We start from the raw sequence: 13,230 nt of genomic DNA, 5'->3' as shown, positions 1-13,230 counted from the left end.
TGTGTATCAGAATTCAATTGCCAGCTGGCGCAGTCGTTTTAAACAATTATAAATTTGTCGGCAATGGAATAGCTGATATCCTCAAGTGATAAATAATAGTAACTTAGAATATAAATTTATGAGGGACTGACAATGTAATAATGGCGCAGCAGTCAATAGGATGTGCTTGAAAAAAAAAAAAAATCAAAGTGCACGATAAGTTGGTCTCAATCTCGGAAACAGAACTCATATAAGATTGAAAATATAATAGTGAATTTCTGAGTTAATAATAGAGTGTAGTAATCTGAAAGGGTAAGTATGTCCATACCAACATCAACCGAGATGAGCGACCCAGAGTTTTTCAAAAGCATAAATCCCCAACAAATTTTTCCTCAGTTCTCTGGCAAAGAATCATGCGATGTGGGGGCATTTTTTGATTACATAGAGGAACTTAGGAAAATAAGGCGATGGAGTGACTTCCAGTTGCTTATTCTGCTCTGCAGCAAGTTGACTGGAAGGGCAAAAAGTTTCTTCTACTTCTCCCCACTATTGAAAAATACGATGGACTACCAGAAGTTCAGGCAAATCCTAATCTCACAATTTTCAAAAACCAAAACCGTGGGACCAAACTTCTGGAAGCTCCAGGGTATAAAACAGAAGGAAAAGGAAAGCGTCCATGAATATTATAATAGGTTACTCACATGTTCTAACACACTGAGTGTACATGAGGAGGAGAAACACCATTTGGACTGGACTGTGTTCCAACTTTTCAGAGTAGGCTTGAGACAAGAACTAAGGGAGGTGGCATTTGCAAAGGGGTTATCCAACCTAAAAAAATGCCATGATGCTGCCATAGAGAGAGAACAACTGCTTAGGGACATCTACCCCACAGCCACTGCAAGCCACATAAACGTTGTGAAGGATAGCAAAGAAGATAGCAGATGCTCGAGTCAAAGAAGGGAAGGGAGAGAAAAAGAAATGGAGAAATGTCAAGATGTGCAAGAAAATATAGAAAGAAACAAAACGGAATCAGTCTGCAAGGTTGATATTGATGCATGTAACTTCAACGAAGTCTGCTGCTTGGTCAGATAGGAGGTTGAAAAGTTACAACGGCCGCTCATGGAACGACTTGACTTAGTAATCAGTCAGTTGATGATAAATCCTTCCAACAGTCAGAGTTCTCAAATGGTCCAGGAAGAAAAGGTAACTGATCTCATTCATCAAGAAGTAAAAAGGTTACAACAGCCAGTACTCGATAAGTTAGAGTCCCTGATGGAAAGGTTAACAGAAATGTCTGCCCAAAGTGGATCGAAATCTCCTTTGTCTATAGACGGAGAGGTTAGACAAGATTTCCGCCGAGAGATCCCTAGGTGTTACCGATGTAATAAATTAGGACACATTGCTCGCGACTGCTTTACTGCACAAGGAACCTCAAGAGTCAGGCACCAACCTGAGGCTACATCTCACATTTGTGGCAAACCATTTGAAAAGGGAGGAAAAAAATTCACAGGGATGAACGTAATAACAAGAATAGGCAGAAAGGGTATTGACGCACTCTTAGACACCGGCTCTGAGGTTTCCACAATATCTGAGAACTGCATCAGGGAACTGGGTACCTGCATGAAATTAAGAACTAAGAGATTGAGGAAACCCATTAAACTCTTAGGGATATCCCCCTCTATGACTTATGCCCAAAAATGTGTGAGGTTAAAGATAGAATTGGTAGGATTGAGCCTACATGCCTGACATAACTTCCTTGTTCTGCCCAAGAACTCGCGCTCACACATGGAAATGATTTTAGGTGAGGATTTCCTAAAGAAACACGGATTCTCTTGTGACTATCCCAAGGCGAGTGTTCAGTTTTGTGGAAGAAAGGATGACAGAATGAAGGATCAGAAGTTCGAATGCCAAGGGCAGGAAGACAAACACTTGCTCTGCAAAACCCAATGCAGGAAGGAGACAGAACTGAAGGAAAGCAGGAAAGACCCCCATGACTGAAACTCAATCTAAGATTGATCCCATTACAGTTAAGAGTGTAGATACTAACTTGGTCACAGGAAAGGTGCAAAGCAAGGGGATGGAAATAGAAAATTTGGCTGAAAACAAGGGCACACTTCTGAGCGGGCAGCATGTGCAGGTCAAAAACCCCCTATGGATATCATGTCACTGCGGAAGGTCAGTGCGCATTGGAAAATTCACTCCACCGCAGAAAACTGAGGACATAAGGACATACTTATGCCTCCAGAAGAAGAGCTAAAAGGATAATGTACATATGTTCACTCAGAGGTATGTCTAACCAACTGAGGTTGTAACTATATTTAAAGTTGATAATGTCTGTGTGAAATTAGCAAGGGAAAATTATGTCTCAGTACTGAAATGTTGTTATTAGATGTATATAAGATGATCTATGTATTAGAACCATGTCAAAACAGTTCGGAGTTGCAGTGACCAATCGGCCGCAGCTATGAGCATGTCGTAGCCATCGAGAGAGGGCGCTCGCATTTTGCAATATAAGGTCCGGCGCAAGATTCACGCTCTCTAGTTTTCTGTTCCTGCATTCCCATCCAAGTCCTGGATAGCTGTGGAAGCTTGCTGCCGGTGCCCAGCAACAATCTCCCGGTTGCTGTTGTGCTGTGTCGAGTACAGTCACCAAAGGAATGAGGTCGGAATTCCAGTAAAGAGCCGTTGGTTAGTTATGCCAACGTGTAGTCAGCGAGAGGGCAACCTTTCGAAGATAATAGAAGTAAGTCGCTGATGCCATGAGAAAACGTGGTGAGAAAACGCGGAAGTGTAATGGCAAGGAAGCCCAAGCAACTCCATGAAAAGACAAGGATGGTAATTTACAAGCTTTCATACTCATTTTAGAATAGTAACCAAGAAAGGAATAAGAACCAATGAATTTAGGAGCTCCACACATTTAACTTTCATATGATGCTTGAAGGACTGATTTTGGCTAGTCTGTCTATGTCAAATAAGCTGGTGCCACTCTAAGCTTATGCTGAGGAAGGAACCAAACCTTCGAACTGTTTATTAGAAAGAAACTTTATGATATTGTGTTAAATATTAGCTTGAATATTAACTAAGTTGGGAAGGATAAAGCTTGAGCACAAATAAGAATATTATCCCATGTTAAATTACAAGACGGATTGCATCTGATATGCTCTACACAAGGATTGTATATAACTATGTGCATGTGTTTTTTTTTTTGTATATATGAGCACTGAGTAACTCTGTGTGGAATAATCGAGTCTGAATATAATAATACAAAAAGGGTATGGGATTGTTAGATTAAAATTAGAAGTAGGAATTTTGGATATCTTAGCCTAAAAGGGAGGGGTTCAGACTCTTTAGTATTGAAATTACTTCTTAAAGTATATATATGCAAGTGTTTAAAATAAATGTATTTCTTTAACCCAAAGTTCATGAGTCTGTTGATTTCTGAGATTTGAATTACCACTTATTAAACCTTCGGACCTGTATAAGTAAAAGGGGAATCCATTTTCATAAGAAAGAAAGAGTGGAGCCACGACTGCAAATCATGTGACCCCTTTGTTATTTTGGAGTTGTCTAATTGTGTATCAGAATTCAACTGTCAGCTGGCGCAGTCGTTTTAAACAATTATAAATTTGTCGGCAACAGAATAGCTGATATACTCAAGTGATAAATAATAGTAACTTAGAATACAAATTTACGAGGGACTGACGACGTAACAAACCCCTACTCGTTTTACTATTTGGACCCTAGGTATACAATCAGCCATAACCTCCTGTAAATGCTCCTTGACCACTTCCCATGCTCTATCGACATCCAGCTCTTGCAGTTGTACATGCCATGGCACTGATCCAAGCAATCTCCTAAGCTTGTCATACTTGCCAGCATGGTAATTCCACATATACTCTGTCTTAATCAAAAATTCCACACCTTTAGCCACCTCCCAAGTCAAGACCTAATGATCACTCTCACCAATAGGTGGCAAAATGGTCATATTCATTACAGTCAAATTCTCAGATGCTATTACCAGGTCAAGCATTCTCACACCCCTAGTATTTTCAATTACATGCTGTCTAAGATAGTTAACCCTTAATAATTGAATAAAATCCATTTCCTTCCTCACATGTGTCCTTTCCTCCTTCCAATCAATGTTACCATAGTTGAAATCCCCCATAATAATTACCCTCCTTCCACTCATTTCATCAATTTTTTTATGCATACTATCTCCTCCATCTATTCCATCATCTGGTCTATAGCAGCACCCAACTGTATATTTTGTTCTGCCAGTCTCAATCTCACACCAAATAGCCTGAAATGAGCTCTTTTCACTATCCTGCGATACAACTTCAATTCTCCTTGGCTGCAGTTCATCAGCTATCATCAATAACACTCTTCCCCCCATTTTATTCTCTCTGTCTCTCCTAAACACACTATAACCTACACATTCTCTCTCACTAACTATATCATCTTCCCTCAGCCATGTTTCACTAATGCCAATAACCTGTGGCCAGGAAGAGCCAATCAAGGTCAAAAATTCTTCCTTCTTGTTCCTAATACTCCTGGCATTAGTAAAAGAAAATACAATGGCAGTGGTGGGATACTTTACTGTAAATTTGCCTATTGTAATTTACATATTTCAAAAAGAACTCTATTGAGGATGTAAAAATATAAAGGAGTTAAAGCATGTTCATGATATGACAACCAATATATTTTTGACTTACGTAATATTTTATTTTGCTCAATTTTGCCACTGCAAAGTGTCCTATTGAAAGCACAAATTTTAACAGATCCCAAATACTGAATTTCACAAAAATTAATCCACAAAAAGAAAATAGTTTAATAAATAATTTTGATGCATTTTGTCTCTTAATCTTCATAGCCTTGCAAACGGTCTGACTGAACCCAAAACTGGTATTTTTGAAAAGATGTCAGTTTTGTTATTTCGGATCCTTATAAACTATGTGGAGCCATCCCAATATTTTTGGTTCTCCAGAATAACTTGTGTGTGTACATACATACATAAGTGCCGGCCAGGTTGGCCAAGTGGATAGAACACCCGCTTTCCAACCAATATGTGGGTTTGAATCCTACCTTCAGAATGGATGTTTGTAAAAGTCTGCTTTTTTTTTTATTGAGTTGTATTTAGGATCGTCCACGCAGTTAGCCTAGTGGCTATGCACTTTGCAACCATATGCCTGGTGAAGGAAAGTCCTAAGTTCGATTCCCATCGATGACGTGAGGAGCTTAAGGATCTTCCTCTGCCATAGCCAAGTTAGCCAGTCTTGGGAGTGGACAACAGGGTTTTTTCCACCAGTTTATCTGGGATTTTTCATCCTGCAAGCAGGCAAACCGGCCCAATGAACACACGGACTACAGCCATAGGATATAGTATGCCAAGGAAGGCAACGGGAAACCACCTTGCTCATAATCATTTCCCTAGTAAGGCAGCATATAGCTACCCCCACCAGCCATATGGCTGAGGGAATAAAATAGAACAGATTTAAGATCACTATTAAAATTTACCTGGTCATTTCAAGTAGACCAGTTGTCCTCAAAAGGATTTTCAGTTCAGTTACGAAATGGTGTCACTAGACAAAAATGTAACATTATAAAGAAGAATATTATAGCGAAACATCCCTTTTTTTATGATAATTATTTTCTTTTATATCTGTCCATCTAATGTACAGATTGTGCATTAGCTTTATGATAGGCTAAAATAATCCAGGAGCCTTACTCTAGAGATCAATCATGATACTTTTTCAAGCCACTTCATGCCTCCAAATATAAAAGGTAGTGGTCTCACACTGGACATTGTAACCAAAAGACTTGCACCAACATCCATGCTGTAGGATTCGACTCTGCATCTGCAGCTATGCTAGATTTATGTTTATTATCATTTATTAAAACGTGACATTTCCAAGGACTCCATCATGAGAGGGCACTCTATTGTACTCCGTGGCATACATCTCACTATCTTTCCTACTACTTAATTTTCCAACTACATACAGTAATACCACTACCATCTATAGCCCACCACCACCACCAGCATTTTTTTGTCTGTGAATTGCATGTGACTGATTTGCTTATGTGGGATGAAAAAGTTAGCCAATCTCATACTTCTGTATGAGATTGTCCAACTCACCTTCTATTGAAAAAGCAATATAAAGATTCTTCTCGTCACGACTAAAATCGAACTTAGGTCTTTCCCAATAGAAGGGTACAATGTTCTGTTGTTATTCCAGTTGCATTACAGAGGATTTAAAAATAAAAGGATTGACATTAAAGAATATAATAATAATAATAATAAATAATTATAAAAAGAGATATTTCCCTGTTACAGTCTTATGTATTGACATCATCACAATGGTTTCTGTACAATACTGGAAACTTTTCTGACCTTCAGAGCTGTTTGGGAACATATGTACAGGATAGCCATAATTAAAGAGGTGTTCAGAGCACTGTAGCAAAAAATGTATTGGATGAAATCCAACTGAACTTAGTGTAAGTATACTCTAGAACATGGGGTTTTGATTTACAGTAAAAAAAAAAAAAAAAAAAAAGTACAATATTCTGCCACCAGTGCAATTGGTGCTAGAATCACATCATATTTGCATAATCTCACTGTTTCTACTGACGTGTTGGTGGATATAAGAAAGATCAAAACGAATTTGTGTCATTCTGATAAGACTAGAGTCCCATGGATCTCACCTTACTGGAACATACATTGTTAGTCAAGTTTTACTATCAACAAGGCAATAATGCAAATGCTACAGTTCAAGAATTCCAGATTCCAGTGTTTGAAAGATAGGAGAAAAGGTCCAATGACAATAACAAATCTTGGAAAAATGATTTTACGATTTGAAAATAGAGGATCTTTAGCAGTAGGGCCAAGACGGGATGCAAATGGATTATTCCTCAACAAGTTGATGAAGTTGCAACTGTTGTTATGGAAGACGGAATGAATAACACACAAGGGTCCAGCAGGGTTGGGCAATATCAAGGCAACTGGACATGCCATACTCAACTGTGTGGAAAATCTTGCATCAAATGCTGAGGTTTTTCCCCTACAAGATCTACCATACTTAAGCTTTTCTTCATGGTGATGCAGAAACTCAACTGCAATTTGCCCTGATGGTCTTAACTCAAATGGAAGTGGATGATGCATAGCTGTGGAAGATCTTGTGGAGTAACAAGGCACATTTTTGTCTGAACAGTGGTGTTAACTCATACAATTGCTGCATTGGGGCTGCAAATAACTTTCATGTGTTCCATCAGACCCCTTTACACTCACCAAAAGTCACAGTGCGATGTGGTTTCACTGCATCGTTTATTATCGGTCCATACTTTGTCAAAGAACTTTGCCCGACAGAACCAGTGACTTGTACCATCTCTGCTGTTAGGTATCAAGAGATGCTGTGCAACTCTGTTGTTACACAACTGCAGCAGAAAAGCTGCCTTGACTCTACCATATTCATGCAGTATGGAACACTGCCTCACATTGGATTGCTGGTACAGCATATGTTATGAAAATATTTCACAGAACACAGAGTGATTACTCGTGCATTTCCCACAACGTGGCCACCTCATTCACCTGATCTCGACTCCTGTGATTTTTTTGGTTGTGGGGCCATTTGAAATGTGCGATGTATAAAGGACATTTTCCTGATTTAGCAACCTTGAAAGACAGAATAATGCAGCATGTGAGGCCAATCAATGCTTGCAATCCAGTGTAGAAGTCATTCACAGAATGCCATACTTAGACCATCTGAAAGGAGTCCATATTGAACTACATCTCTAAGTTATACGAACATGAAAATTGATTCTAGACATTACTGTTTAATTAATTCCAAACCACGTGCTTATAGCCAAATGTCTTCTGGTGGCAGAAATTTGTACTATTTTTTTATCTTCTGTAAATTAAAACCCCATGTTCCACAGTGTACTTACACCAAGTTTCGTTGAATTTCATCCAATACATTTTCTGCTACAGTGCTCTGAACATTTCCTCCTTAATTACGGCTATCCTATTATAATAGAAATTATGTTATTTTGCCGTTACCATGTTCTGCTTGAAATGACTGATGTATATACACACTATTAAAACAGCCTGCAATGAAACAATTTGTGATAGGTAAGAGTAACTAGGCACGTATAAATCATCGCTTATAAAACTACTGATAGCCACCAATAGATGGAGGCATAATGAACGAGTGTAGCTAGTTCTTGTTGTTGAGTGATGATATGATGGGTAGTGCGAAAATACATTTTTGATAAAAATAAATTTATTATTCCGATCTTCCAACTGCGCTACAGAGGATTTAAATATAAAGGGATCGACATTTGATAAATACAATAATAATTAAAGAGAGAGAGATTTCCCTATAACAGACTTATGTATTGACATCATTATCACTTAGAACTGTTTTAGGCAATGGTAATGGTAATGTTTTAGGCGTGGTAATGGCAAGATGAGATGCTATCTTGCCATTACCATGGTCTACTTGAAACGTATGACATACACACACCATTAAGGCAGCATGCACTGAAACAATTTGTGACAGGTAAGAACAAATAGCCACGTGTAAATCGTCGCTTATAAAACTACCGGTAGGCACCAATAGGTGGAGGTATAATGAATGCGTGAATTATTTATTTATTTTAATTTTTTGAGCCTATACACCAGAGATTGGTTAATCAATCCATAGCGCGTTAGTACCATCAGGGCAGTCGCAGGACTAGATCTTCCCCTGAGGCAAACAATTAAATATCGCCCCTGATGGATTATAAGACAAAAATATACGAAAATCTCCAATTGCTATTTTGTTTTTATTACAAGAAAACATTAATGCAAAACGATTACATAATATTAATTAAATATTTGCTCCACGGGGATATTGCACAATAAAACGGTTTATAAGATCTTCAAAATTTTAAATTATAAGCTATGTCCGCCTCTATCGATATAGTTGCGAGACCAACCGATCTTTCTTGGGTCATTGCTGTTCGCAAATAATTTTTAATCAGGTTAAGCTTGGAAAAACGTCTTTCCGCACTTGTTACTCTAACAGGAATTGTTAGCATAGCACCTACCGCAATATGGCTGAACGAGCGCCCTTATTAATCCGAGCCGTGAGGCAGGCTGCCCAGGATTACCACCCAGCAAAAATATTTCGTACCAACTTATGCAGGAAAGAGGTACTAAATCTGAAAAAAAAGTACTAAATTTTTATTTGCTTTAATTTTACTCTATTTAGAGCATTTTACGATATTGCGGCTTATTATCATAGATGAACTCAATGTAAAACCGCTAAATTAACACATGTACAACAAATGTGAAAATAAAAAAAACTCAAAACTCGCATCACTATAGCCATCTATGAGTCCAAGAGCTGCAGATGTCAATCATCATAACAGAAATCCCAATTGTAACTCTAGCCCTTAACACGTGTATTAATTTACCATATAATTTTTAATCTCATTTTAGTATTTAAAAAATGTAACATTCAATTTTCAGTTATTTAATATGCTATTTACATATATACAGGGGTTCCCACTCACAAAAAAACATTGGAAGTATTTATTCATTATTTTTAACAGATTTTGTTAAATTAATTAACTCTTCGGAAATAGTAGAATCTGTAGCTGAAGAATATTTCAATTTTTCTTTTGTCAAAAAGGAGTCCATTCACCAAGGGAGTTTGTACTTGAACTTTTATTTTATTCTTATTTGTTGTCACTGATAAAAATATTCTTTCAGTTGCTGCTGATGATTAAGGGAGGCACAGTACAGCTTAACTAATGTCGTTAAATTAGGAAACATTTTGTTTTCCTACAGCATTTTTCACTTCAAAAATATTATTCCAAAAAAACCATGAATTCTTGACCCTTTTTCAATAATTGCCATTCTCTATCAAGCTCTTCATAACGCCCCTAGATATACATTTTCTATGTCTAAAAACTGAACATTGTCGGCTGGATTTATCTTTTCAATGGGGTCCAAATTATGCTTTGCATCAATAAAAAGTGGTTACTCATATTAAAATATTTAACTGAAATAAAGAGCCAATAGGCTTCACTTCGGCGATGCAAAATTATACAAATTAAATGGATATTGAATCCCACATTCGGCTTTGAAATAATGTTGGATTCAATATCCACTTAATTTGTATAATTAAAATATTTAATTTTTCCACTTGTTTTCAGTGTTGTAATGATGTTATGATGCGCGAGAAGTGTATGAATAGCGCAGAATATATTTTTATTGGTTGATATCAGTCGGGTTGCGTGAATATGGGATCGAGGTGGGGGGGGGGGAGAATGTCAGCTTACAGTGAGAGGGGATGTAAAGAAAAAGAGAAATCATGCTTGTGTCCCTGAATATGACATATGGGGAGGTGAGAAGAGAATAATATTAAACTCATATGTCTAACTCTCATGTTGTTGTTATTGTTATTATTCGGAAGGAAGAAAGTACTAGATCTGTTGGTGAACGTACTAGAACACTAAAAATTTATAAAAAGTACTAGATTTAGCACGAATGTACTAGTGGTGGTCACTCTGAGGCTGCCTCTATGCTACACCCTGTCGACGGCACTGAGTACCATGGTACCTGTATGGGTCTGAGAAAGAAAAAACTTGTTTGCATTTGATTTAAAATCCTGTATATTGTGTTCCTTGGGAAACACATAAAGGGAAAGACTGTTCCACAGTACAGCAATAGCAGGGATGAAGGAGGTGAAGGAAAGAAACTTGTTCAGTGGATTTCAAGTCGTAGAGTGAAGGGATGTTCGGCGGCAGCCCACGTGTTCAAACGGACTTAGTACTGAGTGGGGAAATTAATTGATGCTATTCATATGAGCATTTTCCATTGAAATCTTTATAAAATACGCATATTGCAGAAACTAAACGCCTGTACGAAAGTGGAGGAATGAGCTGACAAGAGATGGGTTATTAATCAATCTAATTGCCCTCTTCTGACTCTTCTGTATTGAGTCAGCATTTCGAGGGAACACTTAGGAGCCCCACCCCAATTGTGAACAGGGGCGCGCCGGCCATATGTGCAATGTGTGCGACGCACACAGGCGCCAGGATAGTAAAGGCGCCAAAGAGGAGGAAATACTTTAAAAAAAAAACGTTTTTTAAAGTGATTTTTTTATTGGAGGGGGGATAGGAACGCCAACTAAAGTTCTGCACACAGGCGCTGGACACTACTGGCATGGTACTGGGTATAGGGGCGCCAAATAAAGTTTTGCACACAGGCGCGCTCCTGATTGTGAGAGCAGTATTCAATAGCTGGGCGGATTTGTGAATATGACATATGGGGATGTTCAGATGTGAAATTAAAGTTTTCGGTGAAAGAGAAATCCTAGTTTTTTAAAAGTTGAGCATATTGGTAAATCCGGCACTGAACCGCAGTCTGTTGGTTCGATAGTGGGTACGCTATTCACTCGCGTAATCAGGCAGGCAACTAGAATTGTGCAGTTAATTTTCTTACAAGTTTCCCTTCAGGTGTTGTCTGACCTGCCAATTTCTCTTCCTGGATATTCTAAACAGAATTTGCTAATTTCGGTTTTTGCTCCAGTAGCTTAGAATCCAAAGTTCTGAAATATTTTTTAATTTATTTCGGAAAATCTAACACTGAGCCTCTGTACATTAATCGTTAATGATGATGTTCTTTGGATGGAAAGACATGATTTCGATCCTGTCTGCGAATTGAAGAATCCTAAAAACCTCTTATATAGGAATCCTTTGTAAGAACTTTTCAGCTGAAGTAAGTTAGCTGGTCTCCTACGAAGGTAAAAAATAAATTTCTCTGGGAAACTCAGTTTATCATCTGCAAAGATAAACAAAACAAGCCAGGTAAAGCACACCATTCATAGAAATGAACTCTGCAGATAGGATTGTCTTATCGCAGTATTAGTTCTGTTTCCTTGAAGCCAAGTGACTTGGTCATGATAGGTCGTTGAGCCTAACATGTTGAGGGAAGATGACATATCTAACAAAGTGGTACAACTATAAGCTGACCATACGTACCGTTTTGAACGTGACAGTACCGTTTTTTTTTTTTTTTCATATTTCCAGGTCGTCCCGTCGTTTTAATAAAAATGTAAATTTTGTTTCGTTTTTAATAAACACTATAAATTTACTTTAATATTGGTCAATCAAAAATTATTATTTATAACTTATAATCATATATCAATATCATGGATACCAGTAATATGTATAACCATGGAGTCGCATTGTTCGATACTAAATATCGAATGAGAAATACTAAATACTAAATAACGAGAAATCTAGATTGAGTGTTGAGACAATGAGGGCTATGTTAGTTGTAAGACAAAATTATGTAATGAAGTGTGAAGTTTCATGATAAGGTGTTGAAAGACTGAAATTTGCTGCGTAAGATCACTTCATCACGGTGAAATACAGTCCACCTCTACATCTATCTAAATTTTTGTATGGGTTCCGTCACTGAATAATAATTGGAAGCTCAATATGTTTATGTAACAAAACTTTTTTTTTATCTCTTACTTTTTCATGAATACAGAATATTACATAACTCCCGTCCTATTTTAATCTCAAGGAATTATGGTCAGCCTATACAACTATGATTTTTGTGCTAACTCTACAACAAGCTTTCATTGGACAATTTCATACCTTGACTATTATTGTTAGCCTCCGCTCCAACATTTGTTGAGCTCTCAGTTCCTCGAGAATAACTTGGATACATATGGACAGATAAAATGAAACTAGCAGGCTCTCAGACATTTTCCGAAAGCAGAAAATATTATCATATAAAGTTATACTGATTATTGTTTCATTTGATTACTGGAGGATAAGAAATTAATTCTTTATTCAAAATTGAGTTGCACAGTGCTCAGATATTCCAAATACAAAAAAAACTTAGGACTTTAGAAATACAGAAATAAAGGAATAAATAATTTGCTTATTTATTATTGGACTTACCTGAAAACTCTCGGCCATTTTGATTAGGTTTTCGTATTCTCTTTAATTCATCTGTAATTTTTTCTTCCAAGTTAAAAAAAAAAAAAACGTTTTAAGCATCCGTTAATGAATCTTTTCATAATATTAATATATTCAATATTAAATAAAGATTCAATTTATTGCGATTTAAGATTTTTCAGACATATTTTTAATCTCTCTGTCTCACCATCAAAAGTTCCTACGAGTAGATTATATGCACCTACAGTTCCATTATGACACACACTCTCGTAAAGTAAATGTTGAAGTTGAAAGAAA

The 13,230-nt window shown here is 37.2% G+C and overlaps 1 protein-coding gene across 4 annotated transcripts in view; it reads right to left on the bottom strand.

The window, feature by feature from the left end:
- Positions 1-13,230, bottom strand: part of LOC150095144 (sorting nexin lst-4-like) — a 189,471-nt gene that overhangs the window by 160,014 nt on the left and 16,227 nt on the right. For all 4 annotated transcript variants that reach the window (XM_090411144.1, XM_090411141.1, XM_090411143.1 and 1 more), the window contains exon 2: positions 12,937-12,999. In XM_090411144.1, coding sequence (XP_090267270.1) covers positions 12,937-12,954 — 18 coding nt within the window. In that variant the 5' untranslated portion in view covers positions 12,955-12,999. The remainder of the gene's footprint in view (positions 1-12,936; positions 13,000-13,230) is intronic.

Source organism: Typopeltis vanoorti, chromosome 21, assembly GCF_054136105.1.
Source record: "Typopeltis vanoorti isolate ZY-2024b chromosome 21, IOZ_Tvanoo_1.0, whole genome shotgun sequence".
Lineage (NCBI taxonomy): Eukaryota > Metazoa > Arthropoda > Arachnida > Uropygi > Thelyphonidae > Typopeltis > Typopeltis vanoorti.
Note: the sequence above shows the minus strand (reverse complement) of the source record. Positions and strands in the feature narration are given on the sequence as shown.